Source organism: Oncorhynchus gorbuscha, linkage group LG09, assembly GCF_021184085.1.
Source record: "Oncorhynchus gorbuscha isolate QuinsamMale2020 ecotype Even-year linkage group LG09, OgorEven_v1.0, whole genome shotgun sequence".
Taxonomy (NCBI): Eukaryota; Metazoa; Chordata; class Actinopteri; order Salmoniformes; family Salmonidae; genus Oncorhynchus; species Oncorhynchus gorbuscha.
In genome coordinates, this window is record NC_060181.1 from 77968943 (window position 1) to 77984049 (window position 15107).

General features: G+C 41.4%; 1 protein-coding gene across 1 annotated transcript in view; it reads left to right on the forward strand.

Moving 5' to 3' along the window:
- LOC124044116 (motile sperm domain-containing protein 2-like) overlaps positions 1–14711 on the forward strand; it is a 28932-nt gene extending 14221 nt beyond the window's left edge. Inside the window, exons 10-15 of the mRNA XM_046363584.1 lie at positions 1904–2025; positions 10349–10442; positions 10562–10658; positions 11456–11585; positions 13799–13901; positions 14145–14711. Of these exons, the coding sequence (XP_046219540.1) occupies positions 1904–2025; positions 10349–10442; positions 10562–10658; positions 11456–11585; positions 13799–13901; positions 14145–14288 (690 nt within the window). The 3' untranslated portion in view covers positions 14289–14711. The remainder of the gene's footprint in view (positions 1–1903; positions 2026–10348; positions 10443–10561; positions 10659–11455; positions 11586–13798; positions 13902–14144) is intronic.
- Positions 14712–15107: the final 396 nt, after the last annotated feature.

The following is a 15107-nucleotide window of genomic DNA, read 5'->3' on the forward strand; positions in this document are numbered from 1 at the left end:
TTGTAGAGAAAGTAAAGCATGTGTGCCAAGTGTATACGTAACATGCCTTATCGAATTGTACTGATCTTTTAACCCAAAATTATACTTTATTTTATCATTACTGTTGTATTAATATCAACTGTACTGTAATGATGTACTAATATACTAATGTTTATAATACTAAGAAAAGAGTATTCTACTACCACCAGCATGAAATCCTTTATTTTTACCACACTCAATGTTAGCACATTTGCACTGACACTGAAGTAATACAATGTATATTCAACTACCGTATGCCATATTATAACTGTAATTGAAAGCACTTCCTCTGTGTATCGATGCCTCTGTGTAACGAGAGAGTTCTTATTTAAAAATAATCTGTGTTGTGCCTTATTGTCAATACTCTCCAGATGATCAGACTGTCACTCCATGGTCTGTTGGGGAAGCTGCCTACAAATCATATTATCAAAACCAGTATTTCATACGGTCAACATTTCTTAATCTATGGATTTCTGAATTGTATCTCCTGCTTAGATCAGCCTTATTCATTCCAGTTTGTGTATTTGTTATTGTTGTGATTTACACATTTTAGCTAGTAGGATTGGACTGTTTTAGTGTGTTGATATTACATGTTAAGACCTTTTCATTAATGTTAGTTCATGCATGGTTTGTAGTTCTAGTGCCAAAGATTATTGTCAATATCTCAATACTGAGTATTTTGATCCTGGTTTTGACTAACCAGAATGATAAACTGAAAGTGTTGTTTTACTAATGTTTAATTAAAAATAAAATTAGTTATGAGTTTTACTTTTATGTACTGTAGTTATTTGATACAGTGTATATAATCAATAGAAATGCTGTATTTTGTATTTATTCAATCAACCAAGCAGTCTATTGAAGTCAATTATGGTCATGTATCTTTCAACAGCAGCTAATGAATCCCCATTCTCCCCATATCTTACTCAGTACTGTATTGCACTTGATTTGAACACTGAATAAAAATAAACATTTCAGAAGCAGCTCAAAGTCTCTTGATGTCTTTATTGTGTCATCTGTGTGTGGTGTGTGTCGCAGCAGCCTGCTGAAGGGGGAGGTGTGTGTGTGTGTGTGTGTGTGTGTGTGTGTGTGTGTGTGTGTGTGTGTGTGTGTGTGTGTGTGTGTGTGTGTGTGTGTGTGTGTGTGTGTGTGTGTGTGTGTGTGTGTGTGTGTGTGTGTGTGTGTGTGTGTGTGTGTGTGCATGTTGCTTATCACAGCAGAAGACAAACTCCATCTGACTCATTAGTGCTTGTACGTGCATCATAGGCAGACCCCAGTCACCTCTCTATCAGCTCTCCCATCTTCTCACATCCTCTCCTGCTGTACTCCCCATCTCCCATCTGCCTCACACAAGCTGTGGGACTGGCCTTGGTCAATATGGTATGGAAACCAAATGATGCTCGTCCCACCACAACTTCATCTGTCCTTCCCCAAATTTCTGCTAACATTGCACAAACCATGTGTTTATCAGCTGTTCTGTAGTCTTGTGACATTGTGTAAATGGATGTATGAGGAAGTCTGTTGGATTTGGGTGAAAGTTTACAGTTGAAGTGAAAGAGCTTACTTTTGTGTTCTCTCTGTTCTCACAGGATGTGAGTGTGTTCCTGTTGCCTCACTGTACTGTGAACAAGGGTCAGGGATTGTTATGGGGATTGATGTATTGGTTATGAAATTAAGTGTCATACAAAAGCTCCCTATTTTTAAATGTTTCATCCCATCATTTGAAATGGACTATAGTTAGGCATTTAATAGTTTTATTTAGAAATTAATAAAGATATGTTAATCATTTGTATCTTTAGAACACCTCTCCAAACAAAGTACCTTAGAATCATTTGATCAGTGTGTTGATGAACATTGTCTCACAAAGCCACTGTTGTCCTTGTTTCAGGTGTATTTCTCAGAGGAGAGCCTGAGCAGTCTAAAACTGGACGACAACGACAAAGGAGACAGCCGGCCGAAGGGAGCCAGGAAGCCACTGACCACATTCAAGGCCCCTCTGCTACACGTCAGGTATTCAAGCCAACTTTCTCAGAACTCCCTCTCTTAGCCATCTCTTCCTGAATATCAAATAAATCCCTAGCCCCTAATCGGTAGATACACATGTATCTCTGAAAGGATCAAATAGGTGTAGTTCTTTCACCTTGCCTTCTGGGTGGAATTTTCAACGTATTATTTATCCAGTAGTTGCAGATGTACAAGGGTTTCTAGGAAGTCGGAAGAGACTAGGGTTTGATTTGGAATTCAGCATATCTCTCAGCTGCACTCGAGGCTTAAAGAATAGTCGACTGGTAGCACAGTGACTAGGCTATAGCCAATCCATGCCCACATGTTGGATTTGAAGGTGTTGTAGAGCTTAGAGTGAATGTATTGTTGACACTCAAGCCCAGAGCCAGATATCGATACATTTGTATCTGGATGGATCGATTAATCTTGTAGTATCTAAACAGAAATAAAGGATGTCTGCGATTGAGTGGAAATCAGTTGGAGCAGTTAATTTGCAGTAATAATCAATGGAATTAATTGATCACACTGATGATTACTGCCCATATTAACCATGGAACAGCCTGTAGTCCCATCATTCAAATTGGATGGCCTAATGAATGTTGCAGTAGTGATCAAGCGACACTTTTGTGCAAAACATAGTTCAAGGTCACTCTGTTACCTAATTGTACTCTTTTGTGATGAAGCGGATGTATCCATTTACCCTGATGTTGATTATAGACTGGCAATCTTCACCTTGAGGCTGATTATAGACCGGCAATCTTCACCTTGAGGCTGATTATAGACCGGCATTCTTCACCCTGAGGTTGATTATAGACCGGCATTCTTCACCCTGAGGTTCATTATAGAACGGCATACTTCATCCTGAGGTTGATTATAGACCGGCATTCTTCACCCTGAGGTTCATTATAGACTGGCATATTTCACCCTGAGGTTGATTATAGAACAGCATACTTCAGCCTGAGGTTGATTATAGAACGGCATTCTTCACCCTGAGGTTGATTATAGAACGGCATACTTCACCCTGAGGTTGATTATAGACCGGCATACTTCACCCCGAGGTTGATTATAAAACGGCATACTTCACCCTGAGGTTGATTATAGAACGGCATACTTCACCCCGAGGTTGATTATAGAACGGCATACTTCACCCTGAGGTTGATTATAGAAAGGCATTCTTTCCCCTGATGTTGATTATAGAACGGCATTCTTCACCCTGAGGCTGATTATAGACCGGCATTCTTCACCCTGAGGTTCATTATAGAATGGCATACTTCACCCTGAGGTTCATTATAGACCGGCATACTTCACCCTGAGGCTGATTATAGACCGGCATTCTTTCCCCTGATGTTGATTATAGAACGGCATTCTTCACCCTGAGGTTCATTATAGAACGGCATTCTTCACCCTGAGGCTGATTATAGACCGGCATTCTTCACCCTGAGGTTCATTATAGAATGGCATTCTTCACCCTGAGGCTGATTATAGACCGGCATTCTTTCCCCTGATGTTGATTATAGAACGGCATTCTTCACCCTGAGGTTGATTATAGAACGGCATTCTTCACCCTGAGGTTCATTATGGAACGGCATTCTTCACCCTGAGGTTGATTATAGAACGGCATTCTTCACCCTGAGGTTGATTATAGAACGGCATTCTTCACCCTGAGGTTCATTATGGAACGGCATTCTTCACCCTGAGGTTCATTATAGAACGGCATACTTCACCCTGAGGATGATTATAGAACGGCATACTTCACCCTGAGGATGATTATAGAACGGCATTCTTTCCCCTGATGTTGATTATAGAACGGCATTCTTCACCCTGAGGTTCATTATGGAACGGCATTCTTCACCCTGAGGTTCATTATAGAACGGCATACTTCACCCTGAGGATGATTATAGAACGGCATACTTCACCCTGAGGATGATTATAGAACGGCATACTTCACCCTGAGGCTGATTATAGACCGGCATTCTTTCCCCTGATGTTGATTATAGAACGGCATTCTTCACCCTGAGGTTCATTATGGAACGGCATTCTTCACCCTGAGGTTCATTATAGAACGGCATTCTTCACCCTGAGGCTGATTATAGAACGGCATTCGTCACCCTGATGTTGATTATAGAACGGCATTCGTCACCCTGAGGTTCATTATAGAACGGCATACTTCACCCTGAGGTTGATTATAGACCGTCATTCTTCAACCTGAGGTTCATTATAGAACGGCATACTTCACCCTGAGGATGATTATAGACCGGCATACTTCACCCTGAGGTTGATGATAGACCGGCATTCTTCACCCTGAGGTTCATTATAGAACGGCATTCTTCACCCTGAGGTTCATTATAGAACAGCATACTTCACCCTGAGGTTGATTATAGACGGGCATTCTTCACCCTGAGGTTCATTATAGAACGGCATTCTTCACCCTGAGGCTGATTATAGACCGGCATTCTTTCCCCTGATGTTGATTATAGAACGGCATTCTTCACCCTGAGGTTCATTATAGAACGGCATTCTTCGCCCTGTGGCTGATTATAGAACGGCATTCTTTCCCCTGATGTTGATTATAGAACGGCATTCTTTCCCCTGATGTTGATTATAGAACGGCATTCTTCACCCTGAGGCTGATTATAGAACGGCATACTTCACCCTGAGGTTCATTATAGACCGGCATACTTCACCCTGAGGTTGATTATAGAACGGCATTCTTCACCCTGAGGCTGATTATAGACCGGCATTCTTTCCCCTGATGTTGATTATAGAACGGCATTCTTCACCCTGAGGTTCATTATAGAACGGCATTCTTCGCCCTGTGGCTGATTATAGAACGGCATTCTTTCCCCTGATGTTGATTATAGAACGGCATTCTTTCCCCTGATGTTGATTATAGAACGGCATTCTTCACCCTGAGGCTGATTATAGAACGGCATACTTCACCCTGAGGTTCATTATAGACCGGCATACTTCACCCTGAGGTTGATTATAGAACGGCATTCTTCAACCTGAGGTTGATTATAGAACGGCATTCTTCACCCTGAGGTTGATTATAGACCGGCAATCTTCACCCTCATTAATTGTATAATTAAATCCCACCTGTTTCAATCAATTCTAGTGAGATTGATCAGGCCTCAGCAGAACTAGGGCATTCGAAACCATTAAATATTTCCTCTCCCTTTTCTTTCCCTGTCCTTCAGAAACGATTAAAAAACATTTCAACCATTTCCATCCTTCTGCATACCCAATTTAAAACTAAATTGAAAAGACCCCCAAAAATGTATTCCACAGTATCAATACCACTAAAGCATAATAATAACCGGTAAGTTGTGTGTATGTGCTGGTGTGTGTGGTAAACCGTAGGTCCAAAAACACACATGAACAGGCCTTACTTATCTGGGTACTGAGTTTATGGCCTAATCCAGATACTTTTATACTTAAACTGCCGAATATACTTAAACTGCCGAATATCACTAACTGCTCTCCCCAAGACCACAGTCTCAGGGAACATTCCAACAAGAGATAATGAAACCCCCCCTCTTCTGGAAAAGAAAGTGTACATTTTATTACCATTCACAATGCTACATCGTAATCAGCAAACCAAAATGATCAATTATAAAGCAAAGATGATAATGGTAAATCCACTGACCTTACTCCAATCATTAAACATTTGTTTTAATCCACCCCATCCTTTATTTATCTTTTATTTAGCATGTACTACCTTTAGACTTGGCAACTTTATCTTGCCACGGAGTCCAACGATTCACTGGTCTCTTTTCCCCATGATACTCCATAACCACCGCACCACCATGTTCACTAAAAACATGTAAAGTTCATTTTAGGTTTGGTAATTTTGCTAATTCCTCGTGACCCTTCCACCCTTTCGGCCATTCTGAATCCCCCCCCCCCAAGGTTTTCTGAGTTGCAAGGAGTGTTTCGGCCAGATAATTAAAAATGTTACCTCGTCCATTCCCCTGGCATTTCGCCTAGATTCTTCAACCCAAAATACTTTTTTCTGAGGCAAATTTAGCCAATTTCTCATCATAAGGAATCTGTGATATTTGATCCCTGGCATCTATTAAAAAGTTGTGTAAAAACGTGATCTCATACGTCTTTCTTCACATAGAAACTGTAATCTCTATGAACCACTATCGATCGTACCGAGGCCATACACCACTATGTGTAAGTTTCCTGTCCTGCTACTTTCAGGAGGATTTGTTGTTGCTCTTTTGAAAAAGATGCAAACGCTTGCATGGCAGCATTTCCTCCGAATGTATCAGGCTCCATTCCTCCCTTTTCCAATGACCAACAGCCCCACACCTAAAACAGGACTTTGTCTCCCTACGCTTTGATGTTTTTCCGCTACGTTTCTTTTTCTTAACTTGGCCATTGAAACTATAGTTAGTGACTTTCCCTGTGGCCATATTAACCATTCGCACGACTGTGAAGTGAGCAGAGTTATTTTCCACTCTCAAAGCATCCTGCTCTATTTCATCCATTACCCACGCAATTGCCATTTTGATCACGTTTCATAACTGCCATCAAAGCCGAAGCACAAATTCTATCAATGTGCTCCCGTACCCAGTCTTTCTGTAGCTGAGTACATCTACTGATTCCATTTTTTCAGTTATACTCTTCTGTTGATAAAACGCCAATATCAAAACACTTGTATATTCTCAATCATGTCATTGTGCCATACCACAACAGCATCTGAGATCTTTATTTGATTTGAATTTTCCGTCAACAGGGAAGTGCTGCCCAATTTTATCCCGTTTACTAAATTTTTCCCATATTCGAGCCAAATTGGTAGAATGCTTGTGCACTTCTTTCAGCGCCTCCATAGCTTTATTAAAATGCTCTAGCTCTACTTTACAGGAGAGAATCGGGGCTGTCTGTTGCCATATCAATAGTTATTATTCCCAAACCTCTCCCGACAGTGTCCAGGGTGTTTATGAACTATTTTCTAAGGTAGCGCTACCCACTTCCCTGGAGAATGGTTATGGTATTTGTGCCTATTAATTGGTCACGGCACTTAATACCTTGTATTAGAACCAATACTATAGCGTCTGCAAATGTATTACTGTTGTTGTTGATAACACACATTATTCACACTTGTCTTCCTATTTCCACATAATATGTCATGGTTCCCCCTCCCCATATGGCATAAACCAACCTCTCGCCTTATTGCTACTGCTAATACATGTAACTCAAAAAATGTTTGAATATCTTATTGCTTTTCTTTTAACCATGCATGTGGCTTACCTTCAGAATTTTTCTGCAACCTTCTTATCATTATCCACATACTCTACTTCCTCACTGTCACTGCAGCTGGGACTTTCGTCACTCTTACAGATCTCACAGGTGAATAGCCCCACTAGGGACCTATCCTATATGGAACCTACCCTGCACTGTATTGTCACTCGTGGATCTCGTGGAGGAACACGAGATCCACGGGACCTATCCTTAAAGGAACCCATCCTGCACCTTATATCAGCCTGGATCTCGTAGAGGAAAACCTCCACTTGGGACCTATCCTTAAAGGAACCCATCCTACACCTTATATCAGCCTGGATCTCGTAGAGGAAAACCTCCACTTGGGACCTATCCTTAAAGGAACCCATCCTACACCTTATATCAGCCTGGATCTCGTAGAGGAAAACCTCCACTTGGGACCTATCCTTAAAGGAACCCATCCTACACCTTATATCAGCCTGGATCTCGTAGAGGAAAACCTCCACTCGGGACCTATCCTTAAAGGAACCCATCCTACACCTTATATCAGCCTGGATCTCGTAGAGGAAAACCTCCACTTGGGACCTATCCTTAAAGGAACCCATCCTACACCTTATATCAGCCTGGATCTCGTAGAGGAAAACCTCCACTTGGGACCTATCCTTAAAGGAACCCATCCTACACCTTATATCAGCCTGGATCTTGTAGAGGAAAACCTCCACTTGGGACCTATCCTTAAAGGAACCCATCCTACACCTTATATCAGCCTGGATCTTGTAGAGGAAAACCTCCACTTGGGACCTATCCTTAAAGGAAACTACCCTACACCATATTTTTACCTGGATCTCACAGAGGAAAACCTCTACTCGGGACCAATCCCTAAAGGAACCAACCATACGAACGGTCGTTACTCAATGGGCCTACTGAATAAACTCAGGCTTTCTAGGTCTGTATTCTATAATTGTTCAGCCTACGATTCTCATCTCCCCAATATGTCAAAATGAGTGGAAACTGGTGTAGGGACTGTGCCTACCTTGTTTGTTGCCAGCTCCTGCTCCACTGATCTGGACTTCCTGGTTTGACTATAAATCGTGGTGAATCCTGCCGACAACATCAACTGTTAGGTTCTAATTGTTAGAGTAAGAACTCAACGGACACTGTAAAAGCTTAAACCAAGTTTATTCTTCCCAAACGATCGAACAGCTGAACAGACAAAAACATGTTTACAATAGTGGTGGTATTTGTACTCCACTTTGGGTGGAGTCTTCTCCTTCTCGCTAAACATTGTATATTTTTATTGCTAGCAAGAAACTAAGCGATACAGGCATTAAACGGTTCCTCTTCCCCTAACGTAACCTGACCTGACCTCGACCCCCTTCATCACTAGACATGGCTCTCTCCCCTTATCAATGCTGCCACATGTGATCACTTTCCCTACACTCAGTACATTCCAAGCTTAATTGCACACACACCATATACCTTCCTCCTACAGATAACCATTAACTTCTGGTGTAGACCCTCTAAATCTAAGCACTCACTATTTCAATAGGATACCTGATAATGAACCCTATCCCAAGTTAAGGAGTTAGAACCCAGAATCCATCAAGGTACAGTACTTGAGAGCTGCCTCCATTGATGGGTATTCCGATGTTAAATTAGATCATTCCTATGTTCCTGAGTCATTTCCGTCCAGTTCAGTTTTTTGGAGAGCAGACTCTTTGATGTGAGATTTTTCACAGCTACGGGCTACGTATTAGAGTGATAAAAGTATTTATATGAGCCTTAAATGCAATTATGTCTCTGAGCTGTGTTAGCCCTGATTCCAGTGAGTCCACGAGGAAGGCAGAACCAGAGCTGGAAGGGCGGAAGAGGGGATGCTTTGATCTTCAGAATGTGTTTGTCAAAAGGTTTCCTGAAGTCTAGAGAGTCATTCCGGGCTCAGGGGAGCGCTGGGCTCCTCACAACGCTTTACTGGGGCAAAGAACAAAACAATCTGTTGTTTAGAGCTCTGTAGCCTACGGAATGTACAGCTAGACTTTTTATATACGCTACACAGGAATTTTTAGCATGTTGGCCATTTCACTGAGTTGTCAGTAGGTACTGAAGCATGCCAGCAGCAGTCCACAGCACAGTGTGGAGAAGTGTTCACTGAGGCTGAATTATCCATTTTACACAATTATCCCTTAAACATGAGCCTGGTGAGGCAGTTGGGGGGGTGGGGGTGGTCTGTTAGGGGCTGGGATGGGGTGCGCTGAGTGTTGGAGAGCGAATTAGAGTGCCTCGTGGCTACTTTCTCAGGCCATGGATTTTTCCTCTGCTCCTCCAGATTTCACAGCTTTGATGCAAAATCACAGATATTTTCACTTGGGTAATAATGTGGTTTAATACTCCATTTTCCTCATAAATGGGCTCAGCTACGCCTGCTAGGCTTGAGCCTGCCTTCTTCCCAGGGGCCTGACAGACAGCTCCATATAGGTCAGGAGGAGAACAGCACATCAGAGACTGAGGGTTTGGCCCCAGGGAACATACAGTTAGTCGGGGGCTATTTCTCTGGAATGAACCTCCTTGAAAAATATTATAAAGAACATATTGACATCAATTGAGGCGGATAAATGGCAATTACACATGGTATCGATGTAGTGTACAAGGCTTTTTGTTTATTTAAAGCAGAAAAAAACATGCAAGCACAGATGGACATAATCTGCCATGTGTTAGCTAGAATATTGAGCTAGATGGTGATCCAGCAGCTGTTTAGTAAATGTGTAACAATGGAAGCTAACAGAATCTACAAGTCCCTGGGTAATCATACTGCAATCACTCTCAGGAAGCAACATCTAAGCCCACAAAGCTTTGCCAAACAGATCGATTAAGCTAAGATATCACGTAGAGGAACAACAAAGCACGCTGTAAAGCAAGACTTCTAACAGATGTATTGGCTTGTTTTGAACACCAGATAGCCATTGTGGCTGATGCCTTCATAAAGAAAAATACATTTGTTTGTTAAGTTAGTCACAAATTCAATCGTAGCCGGCCGCCTTGTCTTCATGCAGCCTGTGCTGTTTCCCTCTAAAATGTAATGTCTTTTCTCTCTTACTTCCAGTCCAGCAGAGGAGCTGAGCTTTGGGTCCAAAGAGTCAGACAGGAAGTGTCTTATCATCCTCGATAATGTGTCCAAGAATCAAGTGGCCTTCAAGGTATGTGCATGCCGCTGTGTGTGCAAGCGTGGCACTCTGTGCTTGTGTGTGCCCATGTGTGTGTATGTGTGTGAAAATAAACAATCTCCAAGCTGACTTGACGGTGTCTCCTTCCACAGGTACGAACCACAGCACCTGAGAAGTACAGAGTGAAGCCCAGCAACAGCTGCTGTGATTCGGGCGCTTCTGTGGATATAGTGGTGTCCTTACATGGAGGTAGAGTATTGCACTTATCTCTCGCTCTCTCTTTCTCCCCACCCACTCCTCTTATCTACTTCCTTCGGATGTTTCCAGATGCACCAGAAGAAACTTCAGAATAATCAAAAGGTCCAGTCTCAGTCTAATAACTTTGGAAAGTGCTGACAGAGTACAGCTTTCTTTTGCCTGACATACATATTTTAAGAGTGATAAAATAATAATCTCTTATCTTCCCCTAAGCTGAGCCTTTCAGAAATCTAACGGTGGGTAAATAAACTTTATTGAGCCAGTCTCAGTACTCTGTGGAAGGCTGAAACCCCTAAGGTCAATGTTTTCCTCTTGATCACTTGAGACCAACATTGAGTAGGGATGCAGGCTGGCTGGCTGATAAGACGTTCAGAGGCCTTCAAACATGGAAATGTCAATCATGGCTTCTGATGTGTTAGATATGGGTTTTTTGAATAATCAAATTCTGGCATTATTCCAAAGTTTTAGGGTTTCCTTCTCTCTCTGGGTTTAACTTAATTCCGTTTTCGGGAGCCACCGTCTATCGCCTATATCTTGTTCATTTGTTCGAGTTTAGTGGATAAGAACCCTCACTTTTTCTGTTCACAGCTGTGACAGAGTTAGCTCTTTCAGATCTATCTTCTGATTATTGGATTCTGACAGCAGTGGGGTTTAAATTGTATACTTTGTACAGCTGATCCCATCCAAATGTAGGAATCTAGATACATAAACTGAACAATATACTGAGATAAAAAAAAATTGTTCAATGAGTTCATGAGTTCAATGAGTTCATGGATGTGTTTGTGCAGGCTACCAGGCATCTCTGCAGGACCGCTTCCTAGTTATGGCTGCAGAGATGGAGCAGAACGCTGGTGCTGGATCACCAGAGCTCGTTCACTTCTGGAAGGACGTGCCCAAAACCAAGATCATGGAGCACAGGTACATCATCATCAATGCCTCCTCATGGATGGGAATATACACTGAGTTTACAAAACATTAAGAACACCTGCACTTTCCATGACATAGGCTGACCAGATGAATCCAGGTGAAAGCTATGGTCCCTTATTGATGTCCCCTGTTAAATCCACTTCAATCAGTGTAGACAAAGGGGAGGAGACAAATTAAAGAAGGATTTTTAAGGATGGAGACAATTGAGACATGGATTGTGTACGTGTGCCATTCAGAGGGTGAATGGGCAAGACAACATGTTTTAAGTGCCTTTGATATGATAGTAGGTGCCAGGCGTACCGGTTTGTGTCAAATACTGCAACACTGCTGGGGTTTTAAAGCTCAACTTTTTCCCGTCTGTATCAGCAATTGTCCACCACCTAAAGGACATCCAGCCAAGTTGGCACAACTGTGGTATGCTTTGGAGTCAACGTGTACAATCCATTCCCCAACAAATTGAGGCTGTTTTGAGGGCAAAAGGGGGTGGTGCAACTCAAATTAGGAAGGTGTTCCTAATGTTTGGTATACTGAGTGTATGTAAATGAGTAAAACAATTCCTTTTGAGCCAAAGGGCAAGCAGTCATTAATATGCCACCATCAACATCTATAATGACCTCAAGATAACTTTGATTCACTAAACCCATCGTGGTCTTGCAGTGTACAGCACAGATTGCCTCAGCATGGCTGGGTTATGTCAGTGACCTAGCAGGCTGATTATCCCCTCTCCTCAGTCTTCCCTGATGTGACCAGTGATGTATATAAACCCTGGATTGCTGACGCTATGTATTGGCCATTGAGAGGCTTTGAAGCAAGCGGTCGACCATATGGGCAATCCCTAGTATGAGCACTCTTCCATAGTAATTAATGGAGTTCTACAGTATTTCAAATGTTTCAAGGGCAAAATTACATATATTTAAAGCTGCAATATGTAACTTTTGGGCGACCTGACCAAATTCACATGTAAATATTTGTTATAGATCTGTCATTCTCATTGAAAGTAAGTCTAAGAAGTGGTAGATCAATTCTATGTGCGCTAAGTTTCCTTTTTGTATATTTTACTTCCAGTATCAAACAGCTGAAAATACTATATTTCTTTGCTTTGGAAAGATATTTCACAGCGGTTTAGATGGTACAGTGATTCAATGTAAGGACTTGGGAAACATATGTTAACATTGCCAAAGCAAGTGAAGTAGATAATAAACAAAAGTGAAATAAACAATAAAATGAACAGTAAACATTACACTCACAAAAGTTTCAAAAGAATAAAGACATTTCAAATGTCATGTGCAAATGGTTAAAGTATGAAAAGGGAAATAAATCAACATGAATATGGGAGGTATTTAGAGTGGTGTTTGTTCTTCACTGGTTGCCCTTTTCTTGTGGCAACAGGTCACAAATCTTGCTGCAGCGATGGCACACTGTGGTATTCCACCCAATAGATATGGGAGTTCAAAATTGGGTTTGTTTTCAAATGATTTGTGGATCTGTGTAATCTGAGGAAAGTGTGTTCTCTAATATGGTCATACATTTGGCATGAGGTTAGGAAGTGCAGGTATTCTGCCACTGTGTACTCTCTGTTGTTTTGGGCCAAATAACATTCTTGTTTGGTCAGTTTTTGTTGTTTTGTTGTTAATTAATTCCAATGTGTCAAGTAATTATCTTTTAGTTTTCTTTTAGTCTTTTAGTCTTTTAGTCTTTTAGTCTTTTAGTTTTCCCATGATTTGGTTGGGTCTAATTGTGTTGCTGTCCTGGGGTTGTCCGAGTAATTCTCTACACTATACTTGCTTGTTTTGTCACATAAACTGAAATTGTAGTCGGGACAGTAACATTAGTACATTTTTTATATTATTTTTTATTTATTTTTATGTTTAGCTCACATAATATAATAAAAAATTATGCATTAAGGCAGGGGTGTCAGACTCATTTTACGGAGGGCCGAGTGCCTGCTGGTTTTGGGTTTTTCCGTTCAATTAAGACTTAGACACTCGGCCCTCTGTGGAATGAGTTTGACACGTCCATTAAGGTGTCTGTAATAGAATAAACGTGTCAAACTAATGTAGACATTTAATAAATGCAAAATCTTTTTTTATAATTGAGGAGGAGTACCAAGATGGCTGCGCGGTGGCTTCAATACAGCGCCCACGGTCAGTCATCCAGGGTTTATACACATCATTGGACGTGACTGTGTCCTGTCCTTCCTGTAGATTACGATGTCACATCCTGGAGAGCACTAAGCCCATCCTGACCTGTGGAAGTGACAGCCCAATGGAAGGAGGAGCCAATGGCCACCCGGACCTGCACACGACGGTGAGCTCTCCACTTCTATTGGATGATACTCCTCCACCCACAAGAATACATTAACCTATATAATATTAATCAATGTACAGTATTTGCTGTATTTTAACTTTGATTTAATTGGTTTATCTCCCCCCCCTCTTTTCTTTTTACACTATTACAAGCATTATACATTTTCATGGTGTCAAATTGATATGGGAAACTGAAAAGTGAATACATTAGTAAGATGAAGTTAACAAATGCTCTCCTCTGCAGCTGATGCGTGTGATGGTGTGTAACGCCCGGCTGGAACAGAAGCTGGACCAGTATCTGTGGGTCCAGCAGGTTCTGATTGGTCTGGTGCTTCTTGTCATGATGTTTACCTTCCTGTGTCTCTACAACCTTCCTGGGACTTCCTGACCTGACAACATGGTCTACCTCCTCCTCCCATCTAACATAGAGACTACAGCAGCAGAAAGCTTAACCAACAGGAAGAGGGCTGGTGTTGGACTCAGTGATAATTCGAGAGTAGACTCTCTTCTCTACAAGAGCTGTCGTCATGGAGATGGAGGGCTGCTCTGTTCCGTAGCAGTGAGCTTGTGTAGTTGCCCAGAGAGATTCCTCATAGTTACCTGGGTGTTGTGAGAGGTACCGTACCTAAAGAGTCTCGACACTGTGAAATGAAATCAATAATGTATTTTTACTACTGATCATGGAATTATACAGTGCCTTCAGAAAGTATTATTACCCCTTGACTTATTCCACATTTTTTTGTGTTACATCCTAAATTCAAAATGGATTAAAACATACATCATTTTCACCCATCTACACACAATAGCCCATAATGGCAAAGTGAAAACATGTTTAGAATTTTTTGCACATTTATTGTAAATTAAATACAGTAATATATAATTTACATACAGTGCCTTGTGAAAGTATTCAGCCCTCTTGAACTTTGCGACCTTTTGCCACATTTCAGGCTTCAAACAAAGATATAAAACTGTGTTTTTTTGTGAAGAATCAACAACAAATCGGACACAATCATGAAGTGGAACGACATTTATTGGATATTTCAAACTTTTTTAACATGTGTGGGGTACAGAGAAGAGGTCATCATACAAACATAATGTTAAACACTATTATTGCACACATAGTTTTTCACCTTTATTTAACCGGGTAGGCTAGTTGAGAACAAGTTCTCATTTGCAACTGCGACCTGGCCAAGATAAAGCATAGCAA